The following is a 16,166-nucleotide window of genomic DNA, read 5'->3' as shown; positions in this document are numbered from 1 at the left end:
CTAGAGTGCGACCAATTTGGTCGCAAATGCGACCAAATTTTTCAGTGGTGCGACTAAAAAATATTTGGACCAACTGTTTGGGTAACAAAAAAAAAAAAAAAAAAAAATCTCTAACTCTCCGTGTGGTCAACAACAGACACATATTATGCCACTGTCGTGGACTAAACCAATCAGAGATAGTCAGGGGCGGCACCTCTCTGATTGGCCGTGGTCCAGTTGAAAATGCAGGTGGAAGAGGGAGGTGAGTAGCTTGAATAAAGCGATATTGATTCATTAAATCCTGAATTGACTTTTAAGTATAACTGTGTTTTGTCAGAAACGCCAGATTCTCAGATTAAAGCTCACAAAACTATTTCAACAACCACCACACAGCAAATGAGAGCAGGTACACTGATTCCACACAAAGACGTAAACACAGAGCGGACCCGACACATCAGAATCAGCTTTCTCTTTCTCGGCTTTCTCACCCGACAGCACGTAGACGGACACACCGTCAGGGCTCACCGATTCTGATGCGTCGGGTCCGCGCAGTGTTTACGTCTTTTTGCGTTGATTCTGAGCTGCAGGTTTTGTCTCTCTCCAGCAGCAAAAGAAGCAGCAAACTACGCTTCATATTTGATAAATGTCATCATGGAATCACTGCTGTTTTGCTTCCACCACGATAAAAATCACACTTCATGCACAGCTCTCTTTCTCTGTACTTCAAGAACAGTTTCCCGTCTCAAATCTCTGTTTTCTGCATTATCCATTCGCTTATTACCCACCAGTCTACCGTTGTTTGCGCTATCGGCCGCTGTCTTTTTCTTTTTTCTTTTTACTTTTTACATAAATGACCTCGGACAAGAAAGCCTAATTTCTGCTGTTCAATACTGACGAAATTTCAACTTTTTAAAATTATGCGAAATTACAGAATATTGCAGAATATTTAGGCTATCTGCTATAAAAAGCCAGGCCAGAAAAATCTCTTTCATGTTTTTCTGTGTTTTATTCTCAGTTACTGTGACACAAAGGCGTCAGCTGTGATGTTCGCAATTCTGATGAAGTCTCACATGTATCAGTACTGATAAATGATCAGAATTATAATATTTACAGAAGTGGATGTAGCTGTGGGTAATAAGAAAAGATGAAAAGAACTATTGATAACTTTTTTGTTAAGTTAAGGCCTGATCCGTTTGAAATTCATAGCCAGTGTCATCAATCTTTGAATGCTGCCCCCCCCCAATAGACTCGATGGTTATCTTCACTTTGTGATGTTACGTCCAGTAAGGGTATCAGAATTAGACTATTGAATTGTATGTGCTTTCTTTCACTGACATCCAGTTGTTGACTATTAGCCTATTTCAAAATGTATTGCATTGAGTTAAAATACAAATACAAATACCTTTGTTTGAGGACAATTTTCCCTAACTGGAGCTCCTTAAATTTTAATTGAAATGCTACCCATAATAATGAGTATGCCTTGGTTTGAGTAATGCTTTGTCCTGTAGTCCATATCAGCTCTTTGGTCTGCAATACCAGATTATTCACTGAGCACTATCCTAATAGCTACTGTGTCTCATCTATGAATGCTGACTGATATTCTTCTGAGATAAGCCCAAGAACAGTTGTGTCATCAGCAAATTTAATAATGCTAGATGTGAAGGTGTACAGTGTATAAAGGAGAGCACAACCTCTAAGAACTCCAGTCTTCAATGTAATGGAAGGAAGGAAGTGTGGGGGGCAGGTGAGGAAGGTGGAGGAAATTTGACATATTGAGTCAAAAAGTCCTTGATGCAGGTGTGGATGGTTGGGACAAAGCCAGTGTGTTTTCTGACCAAAATATTTGGGATGATGGTAATAAAGACAGTTCTAAAGTCAACAAAGAGCATCCTCTAGTTCTGTCAGTGGTCCAGATGGCTGAAAATGGAGTTGCTATGGTGATAACATCTTCAGTAGACTGTTTAGCGCTATTTCTGTTCTGCTAGATCGCACCTGCTGTACGTACTCACCTGCACAAAGTGCAGTATAGTGAGTCAGGATGTTTGATTAGAAGCCAAGAACAAAATATTTGGGTTGTTCTTTGTAAATATTTCAAACTATGTAATAGTGACTGCATATCAGATATTTTGTCCCAACAATGCTTTATCTATCCAACCTCTTCTAAATTTCACTCTGGCAGTCACTTAATTTTAAAACTAACTATTGGTCTCAATAAGCTGCACTTTCTAATTGTGAGGGACCAAGCAGCCAAGGCATAGAGGACACAGGCAAAAAAATGTCTTCAAAAAGGGTTTTCTTTATTTTAACCCTCAAAAAGTTCAAAAATGACAAAATTCAAAAACATAATTAGCAGGCCCATAAAAGAGGCCACCGAATATAATTCTACAAAAAGTAATTTCCAGAAGGTTAAACAAAGTGGACACAACTTAACTCACAAACTGACCTAATTACAAAGACACATGAAGGTAGCTTTTATAGTGGTTTGACCAAACCATTTTCACACAATAGGGGGGAAAACAAAAACACATTAATATTAACTAAGCACAGAATAACATAACTAAACCTAAAATAACCCTGTTCCTGATAAGCACATGGTCTGTCCTGCTGAGCAGGCAGTTTGTTCTCAGAGTCCTCAGCCACGCCTTTTGCCCAGACCAGGAAACAGCCACCACCCAAAACCAGGTAACTCAAAGAAAGAGAAACATAATTAATATAACAAAACATTTTTAGGAAAACCACACAATGCTACTATGTGCGCACCTGATAATATCAGTTAGGTTTAACCAAATGATTAATGAATTATATTAATGAAGAAAACTGCAAAACAAACTAATAAAGTGAACAAATGGAGTAATTTACCCATGTGTGGCTGATGCCATCACACTAATAAATGTTTGGGGGACAATCTCTACTAGAACAGCATGGTTGCTTATGCGTCATGAAAGATCAAGAACACTGTATATATTTTTGAACAAGCCTTTCTGCCCATACAGGTGTTGGTGTCAGATGGTGGCCCTAATCCCAAGCAAAGTACTGTTTGGGTGATAGTTCAAGTCCTGGATGAAAACGACAACAAGCCTATATTTCCTGAGAAGGTGTATCAAGTCAAACTTCCAGAGAGGGAGCGTAGAAAGAAGGGAGAACCAATCTATCGGGTGTTTGCCTATGACCGTGATGATGGGCCAAACTGTGACCTCTCCTACAGCATTGTGGATGGCAATGAGGATGGGAAGTTCTTCATCGACCCCAAGACAGCAGTGGTATCTTCACGCAAGGCCTTCAGTGCAGGGAGCTACGACATCCTGACTGTATGGATTTTTTTTAAAAAATTTGTTAAACATGTCTGCTCTGTGAGTTAAAGAACATTTAAGTCCAAATCATAAATTAATCGCTTAATCTTTGGTGTGAAGGACTTGTTTGAGGCAGGTCTGTCCATTTCTACAATCTGGAGAACATATTCTCTGAATCTAGGGAATGTGTGTAAAAGATTCATTGTGTGTTTACTTTTGTTTTTCTTGATGATCTTGATTTTAGGAAATGCTCTTTAAAAATATTTCTTCATCATTAAGGTTGCCTGAACAGCACTCAAAATAACAGAGTTTGGTGCTTATTTAATTCATGCACACTGATTTTAGTTTTGTTATCTGGCTTCTGACAAAAGAATAGCATTCTTCAAAAATGCTGATTGAAGAATGGGATGCCATCTCACAGCAGTGTGTGACCAAGCTGGTGACCAGCATGAGAATAAGGTGCCAGGCTCTTGTGGCTGTGTGTTTTTTTTCCACATGCTCCTGAGTCCCCATTTAATCTAATAAAGAATTCCAAACAAGAGTCAATAACAGAATAAGCTGTTTGGAAGTTTTTCAAGGGCACAACCCATATACTCAACTCAACTCCTAAACCCACAAATGCATTTTCCTTACAAATGTGGCAAGGGGAAATAAATATGCTTTCCGATGCCTGTTTATTGTGACCATGGCAAGAAGTGTTGTTACAACAAAGAAATAATCAACCAGCATACCAAAACAAATAAGGAAATCTAAGTTTTAAACTTGTGGAAGGTCTGTATTTGATGCCAGCTAAAAACCAAAAACACAGCAAACACGTTAACGTTTAAAGCGATGAATACTGTGGACTTCAAGAATGGCGTGATATAGTTGTGGGGTATATTGTATCATAGCATATGGAAATATTTTAGTCTGCAAAAGACCCTTTGCCTTTCTTTTCCTCTATGTTCAGATCAAAGCAACAGACAATGGACGTCCTCAGAAATCCTCCACAGCGCGACTGCACATTGAGTGGATCCGCCGACCACCAGCTCTCACTCTACCGCTGATTTTTGATGAACCATTCTACAATTTCACTGTGATGGAGAATGACAGGGTGGCTGAGATTGTGGGTGTGGTATCTCTGCAGCAGAGCTCCACCCCTTTGTGGTTTGACATCACAGGTAAAATGTCCCTGTAATGGAGTATGCTTCGTAAACCACTTGAGGGTTTTGTTGTGTAAGGAACGGTGTGCTCAGGTTTGATGCATGTTGTGTTGGTATAAATGAGGTACAGCTCAGACACAGTGGCCTGCATGGTATGTTCTCCCCATCCCAGTTACCATAGTGACAGCTTCTCAGATCCCAGTTCAAGTAATCTGTTGGTAGTCTAATATGAATTAAAATCAGGATGAAACTTAAATTAGGTACATTTGTTTATTTTTCTCTCTTTGTTTTAAAAAAAAGGATTGTTTCATTAAAGTATTCACAGCTATATTTACTAAGCAGGGCAATTTAATATTATGCTGCTATCACAAAACAAATGTCAACTGGAGGGGAGTGATCAACTAAAACTGTGTTAATTAATAAACATAGTTTAGCCAAGTTCATTGCAGTAACAACCCGCATTGTATCAGAAGCAGCACAAATTACCAGATCAAAAACAATTAGACTTTAGAGAGTGAGTAATGTATTTAAAACAAACCAACAAACAAAAAAAGACCGTATTTGTACTCTGACAGGTCTCTAGCTGTGATGTATTGTTGGCTCCAATCAGCCCAAAATATATAGATAAATGCGACAGGGCATCCTGTCCTACTCTGTCCTACGACAGACATTCCCACAATATACTTTTTGTCTTTCTAGTCAGTGTACATTAACCTGGAGATACCTTCTGACTTGTGCTTCTGGCTCTCCTTAGCTCTTCCTCTCTTTGTATTTTTTCTCTGTTTTCTGTCCATGTCACTCTCACTTCAAACACATTTTTCTCACTTCATTTGTGTGTAATGATGGTTTCTCATAATCTGGAACTTAAAAAAATGTGTTTTAGTTATTTAGGAAACAATATGAAAAAGGTAAATGTTTTTTTTTTAAAAAAAAAAAAGGAAAAAAAGGATAACACATAGAATATTTAGCATTACAGCAGCACAGGTAAGTCAACTGAAAGACCATGTAGTGTGTGTGAGTGTCATGGGTATATGTGATCATCACTTGTAAATTTGACAAAAGACACAGACCAGGAATCCCAGCTGATGATGCAATAAAAAACCCTGCATTTTCATGTTATTTCCAATGTACAGGGTGGGTCATTTATATGGATACACTGTAATAAAATGGGAATGGTTGGTGATATTAAAGTCCTGTTTGTGGCATATGTGAGGGGGCAAACTCCTCAAGATGGGTGGTGACCATGGTGGCCATTTAGAAGTCGGCCATCTTGGATACAACTTTTGTTTTTTCAATAGGAAAAGGGCCATGTGACACATCAAACTTTGTCACAAGAAAAACAATGGTGTGCTTGGTTTCAACGTAACTTTATTCTTTCATGATTTATTTACAAGTGTCTCTTTGTTCACAGCCATTGACATGTTGAAGAGGTTAACACGTGAGGAGCGGATCGAAATTGTGTTGATATCTGGTGAACGCAGTAACCGGGTCATTGCAGCAAATTTCAATGCAAGAGACCCTACGAGACCACCCATCTCCCATGCTAAAGTTAGCAAACTGCTTGCTAAGTTTCGTGAAACTGGTTCAGTGTTGGATTTGCCAAAATGTGGACGCAAGAAAACTGTCACTAATGAAGAAACATCAGTGGCTGTCCTAGCTTCATTCAGCAAGAGCCCACAGCGTAGCACTCGCCGCATGTCACTGGAGAGTGGCATTAGTCGAACATCCCTTCGGCAAATATTAGCTACTCACAAATGCCACCCTTACAAACTCCAGCTACTCCAGCATCTCAACTAGGATGACCCAGACTGGCGCACAGAATTTGCAGAATGAGTAAAACAAAAATTGGAAGAGGACCCTCAGTTTACGCAGAAGATTTTGTTCAGTGATGAGGCAAACTTTTATGTGAATGGTGAAGTTAACAAACAAAGCCACTGCTATTGGTCTGACACTAACCCACATTGGATGGATCCCTCCAAGACTGTTGGAACAACAAAAGTGATGGTTTGGTGTGGTATATGGGGCGCAACGATAGTGGGTCCATTCTTCATCAATGAACCCATTCGGTTTTTCCAGCAAGATGGTGCACCACCACATTAGGGGTGCCAGGTCCGAGCATTCCTAGATGAACAGTTTCCTGGAAAGTGGATTGGTCGTCATGGGCCAGTTGAATGGCCCCCAGGGTCTCCCGATCTGACCCTTAGACTTTTATCTTTGGGGTCATCTGAAGGCAATTGTCTATGGTGTGAAGATACGAGATGTGCAGCACCTGAAACTACGGATACTGGATGCCTGTGCTGGCATTTCTCCTGTGGCGTTGCTATCAGCGTGTGAAGAGTAGGAGAAGAGGGTTGCATTGACAATCCAACACAATGGGCAGTACATTGAACACATTTTACAAGTGGTCAGAAACTTGTAAATAACTCATGAAAGAATAAAGTTATGTTGAAACCAAGCACCATTGTTTTTCTTGTGACATTATCAATAAGTTTGATGTGTCACATGGCCCTCTTCCTATTGAAAAAAACAAAAGTTGTATCCAAGATGGCCAACTTCTAAATGGCCACCATGGTCACCACCCATCTTGAGCAGTTTGCCCCCTCACATATACTAATGTGCCACAAACAGGATTTTAATATCACCAACCATTCCCATTTTATTACAGTGTATCCATATAAATGGCCCACCCTGTACATTATTTTAACTTCATTAACTTCAAGCAAAAAAGCATTTTCTGATGGATAAACTACACGCATAAAATATACAATTTTGCCCCAAGTGATCATCCAGTAAACCTTTCAGCTTTTCTAAATACATGTTAATATCAGACTGGGTTAAAAGCCTTACAATTTGCTTTGTAACCTTTTTCAGACTGATAGATGTCAGTAGCTTTGTTTCTCAACTGTTTCTTCAGATAGTGGTATGACGTGTTGCTACTTGAGACCTTAACGTACATCACTTTGTAGGACAGGTTCTGTTTAATTTCTGTGCTTGATTCATCAGTAATCAGACCTGAGTGTGTCTAATGAAACTGAACTCAGTGTGGCACAGGAATGACGGACCTGACCACATAGTTTGCTCTTTTTAGCACTTTTTATTCAGTTGCTGTTCTCACAACACTCTGTTGCAGCTTTTCGGCTACACCCCACACAACAACCACAACCTCAGGTCACAGCAAGTCTTTTGCAGGGGAGGCATGATGAACTGATGGAGCTCCGGTGTGTCAGCCTCCCCTGCAGCCATACCATAACACCATGCCCTGCCACACTGTGGTTAATGATAGTTAATTCATGATTTAACAAGGGAGGCAATTACTTTTGCACAAAGAGCCAGGTAGGTTTGGGTGCCATATAATGTCATTATGGATTAATAAAGTATTCTAATTCTGATGGCCCGTAATAAATGCAATCATCATTTAGTGACAAATATGCAAAAGAATAAGGAATCATGATAAAGGCAAATACTTTTGCACAGCACTGTATAAACTTAGTTCTTCTCCTTTCTTTTGTCCTCCCCCTGGAGGCTCTCTGACCTTTCTGTCTCACCTCATCTTTCCTGTCTCTTCTCAATGCTTCATGCTCATAAGGTCCCAGGTCTTTCCGTGAGATGTTCTATATTCTGCAGAGCACTTGTGGCAGGAACTGTTCCTCAGAAGGTATCTCCCTTCCACTACTGCTATTTTCTGCCTTCTCAGCACCCTATTTTCATTATTTTTCTGTCATTCTTCTTTATTTTACTGTTTTTGCACCAATGATGCACCCCTCTGCCTGTCATCTGTGCTTGTGGTGCATGTGCTATAACTGATTAGTTGGATGTGGCTGGTTTTTCGAATGTGCGCATGTGTGTGTGTCTCTATCTGTGTATGTGTGAGGCAGAGAGAGAGAGATGGATGGACTGTTGTAGCCAAGATTAGTTGAAGGGATGCAGGTTTAGTAAAACAATACAAAAAGGGAAAAAAACAAAAAAAGTTTCTCCAACCTTATAAACAGTACATTTGCATAATGACTGAAACTAGCCCACTGAAGGAACAATGGACTGGAAGCACAGTTCCTTGATCTTTAATATGCAAATTCTTATGACCGTTGATGAACAACTACTGACCAAAGCCCATTGATCAAAGACCACTGATCAATGGCCATGAGTACCATTCACAGTAAGTTGGGGAAATGGCTGCAATTACAGCATTGTAAAAATGGTGAAAAATCTACCCTCAGGCCCCCTCCACATTTCAGAGATGGTCTTTCCCTTTTCACGTAAATGCCCCCCTTGACTCCAAATGCTCAAACCAGCGTTCCTCCCTGTCCAGGATGTGTACATCCTCATCATTGAAAGAGTGTCCACTGGCCTGTAGGTGCAAATGGTGTGAGGAGTCCTGGCCTGACGAGGAAGCTCTTCTGTGTTGTGCCATCTGCTTCACTAGAGGTTTTTTGGTTTCGCCGATGTATAAATCATAGCAATCCTCCTGGCACTTAACAACGTACACTATATTACTCTGTTTGTGTCAGGGGACCCAATCCTTAGGGTAGACCAATTTTTGGCACAGTGTGTTTTGGGGTTTAAAAATCACAGGGGTGCTGTGTTTAGAAAAAATGCGTTACAGCTGTTCTGATACTCGTGACAGCAGTTGTCCTTCTCTCTTGGATTGGCTGGAGCTTTCTTTAGGTGACTTCCTAGCTTTGACAAATGTCCAGCTGTCCAGTAGTTGTTGATCAGTGGTCATGAGAATTTGCATATTAATGATCAAGGAACTGACTTCCCAGCCCATTGTTGCGTGGGCTAGTTTCAGTCATTATGCAATGTACTGTTTATAAGGTTGGGGAAACCAGCAGTCAGTTGAGACTGAAGAAGTCACTTGGATGAGTGACGAAATATTTTTCCTACTGAAAATGCTACGTCCAGATGAACAGAATCAGCCTTTTGGGGTTTACTTACCTGGATGATTGAGAGAGCATCAAGACATCTTCAATGCACCACAATGGTAGCCTGATATCAGACAGAATTGTCACATAATATTAAACAGAGGCTGTCAACTCAGCTGTATAGAGTGGGGAATCATAATGAAGCAGTTCATTTTAAATTGTAGATTTAAGCTGTTCTTCATATTTTGGGCCACCAGATGCCACAAAAGAGGACTGTGGTGAAAGGCTTTGAGTAATGATCGCTTTTTTCAATATAGGCTTCAATGCTCCAGAAAGCTTCATTGGGCCATTAATACTAACTTGGGTGAACTAAAGGTGAGCCATTTATAATGGCCGATGGCAAAGTACACATAGGTGAAGCATAAAGTTCCAAATAAAGCAAAAAGCAGCAGATGGCTGCCCCTCCCTGAGGCTGGCTCTGCTGGGGGTTTCTTCCTGTTAAAAGGGAGTCTTTCCTTCCCACTCTCACCAAAGTGCTTGTCCATAGGGGTATTCTGATTGTATTATATAACTGTATTAATGTAAGATCATTTTCCTTGCCATATAAAGCACCTTGAGGTGTCTGTTGTTGTGATTTGGCATTCTATAAATTGAATTAATTTGATAAATAAACAATAACAACAGAAAACTAGAATGATACTCCCCCCCCCATCCCCAACACAGATTCAGCTACTCTGTCCCATATGTTTCTTTGTTATACCTGCATCTCTCCATTGCTTCCCCCCCCCCCCCCCCCCCCCCCACTGGTCTTTTGCTTAGCCTCTTGATACCTACATTCACCCATTCACCACCGGCTTGCTATTGTTCTTACTTTGCTTTTTTTAACTCTATTTTTCATTCTCATTTAACCCCTTCCTGGGGTAAAAGACACAATATACAACAAGCAAACAAAGCTGAGGGTTATTCAATACACATCATAATTATTAAAAATAAGAATTAAATAAATACATTTGTCAACAAATTATGAGCATTTAATATAATACTAATTAATACTGTTCACCTTTCTCTACATGTTCACTGTCAGTCCATCCCCTTAATCTTTTTCTCTCTTTTGATTGCACTTTGATTGTTATTTGTGTCATTTCTTATATTTTAATCTGGCTGTTTGCAGAATGGAGGGATGGCCTGAGGGCTAGCAAACCTTCCTTAGAATCCAGCCGCTCTGCAAGTCTTTTTGCCACTGAGGCAAGAAAATGTGACAGCAGTGCCACTGCCATCTCCCTCACTCTCCCCAGACTGAGTGAGATCTTCCTTTTGATGTAACATCAATAATTTTGATTACGCTATTTATCTCTTTGTGGTAAAATAGTTTAAAGGAGACTAGATAACTCTTCCTCTAACACTTCATTCTTGATGAAAGGTGGAGCAGGATGGTGACAAAATAGGATTAACCAGAGAGAGAACAGGAGTGAGGGTGTCTTTAATCACTCCACCACTGTCAACAACTTGATACAATTTGTGCTGTCCAGAAACATCGCCACTGCATTAGTCATTTGGGAGATTGATTCCATACCTCCATACCCAACCAACTCACCCACAGCCACGTTATAATCCCCCACTGAGCAGCTGACAACTAGAACCAGCTTCATGGCATGATTGCTAGTCAGCTGCCCCCATTTCCCAACACCCTAGTCCACCAACTTCACAAAGCAAACAAAAACTAGGAAAAATAGCCAAAAACAAAAATAGATGAGAAATTTTTTGCAATAACACACTCAAACTGCAGCACACTCTAAGCAAAAGGGAGGGGTACTACCAGCATGGAAAGTGTTTTTGCTTGTTGCTTTAGTGTGTTACTGTGATTTTTGCTTCACATTGGCATTTTATAGCATATGCTGTATATTATATATTATTATATGTAATCTGTGGTGTATAGGAGTTTGTGATGTGTGTTTGTGTGTGATGGAAGAGCTTAAACCTGTCAGCAGCCATCCTTTCCTCCTCTGCACTATCACAAACTCTTAGGCAATGGTCTCTAGTTATGTTCTCTTCCCTTATCCCAACACTGCACTGGTTAATTTACTGATTAAGATTGTTAAAAAATCCCCAAAAAACAATTCATGCATTTCAGGACTCAGTAACGCATGTTTTACATGACTGGAACCCACTGATCCACAAAATAAAATTGCGTGGTTTTTGTGTTTATTCACATATTCATCATAACTCGTGTGCATTCAAAGTAGGTATGATCTGCATTTTTTGGCCATCCTTTCTTGCTTGACATTTGTACTGTGGTGCAGGTGGGAACAGTGACAGTGTGTTTGATGTAGCGAAGACTGTGGGCACCATCATCATTGCCAAACCTCTTGATGCTGAACAGTGCTCCTTCTACAACATGACAGTGCAGGCTACAGATGGCACCAACACTGCATATACCCAGGTACCACTTTTCCTTTATTTCAGCGTTGCCTACAGTTTGGTACATTTCAACTGATTTTGTAGCACAGTCTTGTATCAAAACGTGGAAAAAATTTCAAAATGTGCACTTTATTGCCTTTTAAAATTGGAAAATATTCACCAGATAGGAATTGGTACATATGACCAGATAGATAAAAATCATGTTTAGGGACATGAAAATATTTCAGCTAAATTATTTACATGTAAATTCATGGAACAGAAAGATTGTGTGATACATTGGGGTGGCTGCAGCTCAGGAGGTAGAGCAAATGTGTAGGAATGTTAGATAGAAAAAACAAACAAAAAAAGTTAGATAGCATTTAGGTAGGAAAAGCAGAGAAAAAGTGCTTGTATTAATGGGTATGAATGGGTGAAAGAAACATGTTTTATAAAGTGCTTGGAATGCTCCAGTAGAGTAGAAAAATTCTATATAAGAACCAACCCATTTACCAAAAATGTCCAGTAATGCAAACCAGTAAGTTAGAGGTTGTGATTATGTCACCAGTTTCCACTCCCATCATGTTTGTAATGACAAGTGTAAGTTGTAAGAACTTTATTTTACCATTTCACTGGGTTTGCAGAGGATAGGAATGAAAAGAACAATTAGTGTTTCTATTCAGACTGGTCCCCTTATTTAGAAATACCTTCCATAATAATTCTGACATTTGGATTACAATAGATTCCTTAGGCAGGGTGGTAGACAAACGTGGAGTCCTGGGCCTGTGTATCCTCAGTAATACATTCGTTTTTGGGGATGTGGAAATTCACCTCACTGGTGGGGAAGGAATCTGAGCAAGTGCAGGACATGGAATGCTACCGAATAAATATACCTCAGTGTATAGCAAGGGTTCTGGAACCATACTCTTGGAGAATGGCTGGACTGTAATCATTTTCTGGAGTGGCCTGTGGTGAGAGTAGCTGGGTGGGTGTGAGGACACTCACAAGTCCCTGGCTAAAGACCACCACCACATTACCTGTGCATGCCCAGAACAATAGTTCAGAATTCCCAGCCTTCTTTGAGTCTTTAGTTAGTCTGTCTGGGGAATTCATAGTTCTCCCAAGAGATTTCTTCAATCATGTGTGCAAATATGGAGCTGGAAAGGTGTGCTTGGGAGGAATAGCCTGATAAACCAGTGTAGTTTTTTTTTTTTATTATTGGACTTCCGTCATAGGTATGGGTTGGCCATAAAAAACACCATGTTTGAATCTAAAGTGGTGTACTTGGTATCATAGCACCTTATGCCAAATTTCAGTGATCTGTTTTTTTTAAATATATATTATCTGATCTGAGGTCATTTGTTTTGGACATTTGGATAAGGAGAAAGAGCTATCAACTCATGACTATCTAGTGATGAGTTGGGTCAGTAGGCTAGGAAGAATGCCAGAAAACAGGTATATCTAGGGCTGTGGCTTGCGTCAGACAAATTGCCTATGTCTGAGGCAAGCCACAGCCCTAGCCCACCCAAACTATCTTAACTGCTCCCTCTTCTGAGTTCGCACTTGTGGGAGGAAGCCGGAGTACCCACGCAAACATGGGGAGAACATGCAAACTCCACACATGCAAACTCATTAGTAAAGAAGGAAAAAAAATGCTAATGAACCAGTGACAAACTGAACATCATCAAAAACACAAAGAATCAGTGTAGCCACCATGCTGCCCAGGCTGAATTATCAATTGGGTGTTTTTAAGGAAAAGTAATACACCATCAGGCTACATTTTGGAAAATGACAAAAAGTGAGGGGAAAAGTGGGCAGCCTTGTCTGGTGCCCTTCTTTGGATTGAAGCTTTGGGATGTTACATAATTTGTCCTAACAGATGCATCCGGAGAGCTGTACAGTATTTTCACTCAATTTATGAAGAATTAACCAAATCCAAATTTGCTTAAAACTGCTAAAAAAAAATTCCAATTTACCCGGTCAAATTCTCTGCGTCTAAAGAGACAACTTTCAAATTTGTAGTTGGAGCAATAATCTATTACATTACATCTATTACATTAATTAGTCTGCTTTTAGTGACCTCCAATTGACGTAACCGGGTGTCATTACTGCCTACTTGAATTATAATTTTACTGAATTTATGTTTACCCTTAGCCAGCAGATTTAAATTTCCCTCAGTGTCGCCTGCTCCGGCACCTGGAAGACAATTAACTATGGTTGGTGGTGTCTCTAGCTTCACATGTCTAAGAACAGACAGGAGTGTTGCCAAGTGGGGAAAAGCAGTTAAACACATGAACAGGTCGGTGGTGTACCATGGGCTTCTGTTTAGGACTGCGCTTCCTCCTCACCGTCACCCAGCCATCCTGTTTTCCCAGCTACTGGGGACAATCTGCTGGGAGACAGCTGGCAGAAGCCACGCTACCTTCGGCTGCACTGGCTACAGGGGCCTGGCTAAGCTACAGGTTTTTCAAGGGTGCGAATTTGAGTCTTCAATTTATTGATCCTGACCTCCAGAGCTGCAAATAGGCTACATTTATTACAAGTATCATTAGTGCTAAAGGAGGCCGAGATGTGACTCCCCTCCCTACTGCTCCCTGCAGGCCATTGCTGCCTCCCCCTGGAAGTGGGTACTTGGTGATTCTTGGGGCTGCTCACAGTGGCTTGGGACATGGCCTGCTGGGGCCCCTGTTCTTAGTTTTTGCCAGGATTGGCCAGCTTCTGACATGGTCAGCTGCCAAGAGGCCATTTATGTGAAAAGAGAAAGACCATCTCTAAATCAAGGAGGGGGCCTAAGTGTACCTCTTTCACTATCATACAATGCTGTGAGCTATTCCCCAACTCTTTGTAAATAGTACTCATGGTCATTGATCAATGGTCATGACAATTTGCATATTAACAATCATGAAACTGACCTCATGACCCATTGTTAATCAGTGGTGCTAGGTTTGGTTATTATGCGAATGTACTGTTTATAAGGCTGAGGAAACCTGCAGTCAGCTGAGATTGAAAAAATCAATTAAAAGAGTGATGAAACATTTCTCCTACTTAAAACAATATGTCCAGGTGAACAGAGTCAGCTTTCTGTGATTTCCTTACCTGGGTGATTGAGTATGCATCAAGACATTTTTTGATGTTTTTCAGGAAATAAGACCAGTTTAAATTGTTCATCTCCTCAAGTTTTTACTAACAATTACTTTGGTTGATTACTGCTGATTGCTGCTCATTTGAGCAAAGCACATATGCCTACAATTACCAACATGCACGTACACATGATGCCATTATATTTGGAGATAATTTAAGGGAAAAATTGTGTGCTTAAGATTCAACTCAAAAACCACTAATATGCAGCTTTCAAAAATTCTGTTGTGGGAATAAGAGGGTGGTGTGTTTCAAAAAACAATTTTGAACTGTCAAGCTTTAGTTTAGTTGCAAAATCTTTAATTCTGAGTTATATAACTCTGAAGACGTCATTAAGATGAACAGTTTATATCTATAATTTTAAAGTGTGTTCTTTCTTTCCTTTTTCTCTTGTTAATGTCCCTCATGTTCCAGATTCACATTACTGTTATGGACAGCAATGACAATGCTCCCATCTTCTTCCAACCAACTTATGATGTCGTTGTTTCTGAAGATACACCACCTGACACTGAAGTGGTCCAGGTTCAGGCATCTGACCGTGATAAGCATCACCAGTTGACCTACTCTCTGCAGAGTTCCATAGACCCAAACACGATGGGTCTGTTCCGCATTCATCCCACCCAGGGCACTATCTACACTACTCAAAGGCTTGACCATGAGGCCTGTGCACGACACATTCTCACTGTGACTGTAAGAAATACTTTAATCCATGAGTTATTTTTGGTCTAAAAGTCTGTATCATAGAATTGTATTCATCATACAGATAGTTTTCCTGTTTTAATTATGCAAGCACACAGTAGTCCTCTGTTTGGGCTGGACCTTTTGGTGACATCAGCAGACTAATTACATGGTTTACAAATTACACCATTCAGTAAACCAGTATCCACATCTCACTGCATCATTAGAAGTTACATATCTAATTTTTAAACTACTACATAACACGGGAGAAATATGTGTGGTTAAGGAAAGTGAGGGAGTAACAGTTCTAGTCTAATGACTTGTTTTTGTAGACATTATTTTGACCTTATCATATATCTTCACCCTATATATATCATTAAAGAAAATATTTAGGTTTGTTTAATCATTTTCTCCACAGGTAAAGGATCAAGAATTCCCATACAGAAAAGATTTGGTCCGTGTACTAATAGAAGTGGAAGATGTAAATGACCACGTACCCATTTTTACCAGTGCTCTGTATGAAGGCTCAGTATATGAGTCAGCAGCAGTGGGATCAGCTGTAGTCCAGGTGACTGCCCTAGACAAAGATAAAGGCGAGAATGCAGAGCTACACTACTCTATTGAAGCAGGTAAACTGTGGCAACTGAGTACTTGCTCCTACATATGTACATGGTTGGAACGTTAAT

At 40.1% G+C, this 16,166-nt stretch overlaps 1 protein-coding gene and 1 pseudogene across 6 annotated transcripts in view; one reads left to right on the top strand and one right to left on the bottom strand.

Annotated features, from left to right (window-relative positions):
* The window catches only part of fat3a (FAT atypical cadherin 3a), a 175,588-nt gene that overhangs the window by 87,288 nt on the left and 72,134 nt on the right, over nucleotides 1–16,166 (top strand). For 4 of the 6 annotated variants that reach the window (XM_085184747.1, XM_085184746.1, XM_085184743.1 and 1 more), the window contains 6 exons: nucleotides 2,973–3,287; nucleotides 4,219–4,429; nucleotides 7,998–8,066; nucleotides 11,571–11,710; nucleotides 15,217–15,492; nucleotides 15,899–16,109. In XM_085184747.1, coding sequence (XP_085040873.1) covers nucleotides 2,973–3,287; nucleotides 4,219–4,429; nucleotides 7,998–8,066; nucleotides 11,571–11,710; nucleotides 15,217–15,492; nucleotides 15,899–16,109 — 1,222 coding nt within the window. The remainder of the gene's footprint in view (nucleotides 1–2,972; nucleotides 3,288–4,218; nucleotides 4,430–7,997; nucleotides 8,067–11,570; nucleotides 11,711–15,216; nucleotides 15,493–15,898; nucleotides 16,110–16,166) is intronic. The other 2 variants (XM_085184748.1, XM_085184745.1) reach the window with 1 other exon arrangement.
* LOC146504668 (uncharacterized) lies at nucleotides 13,632–14,334 on the bottom strand (annotated as a pseudogene).

The sequence above is a fragment of the Neolamprologus multifasciatus genome, chromosome 14 (assembly GCF_963576455.1).
Source record: "Neolamprologus multifasciatus chromosome 14, fNeoMul1.2, whole genome shotgun sequence".
In the NCBI taxonomy this organism is placed as follows: domain Eukaryota; kingdom Metazoa; phylum Chordata; class Actinopteri; order Cichliformes; family Cichlidae; genus Neolamprologus; species Neolamprologus multifasciatus.
This window is presented reverse-complemented; position numbering and strand designations above follow the sequence as displayed.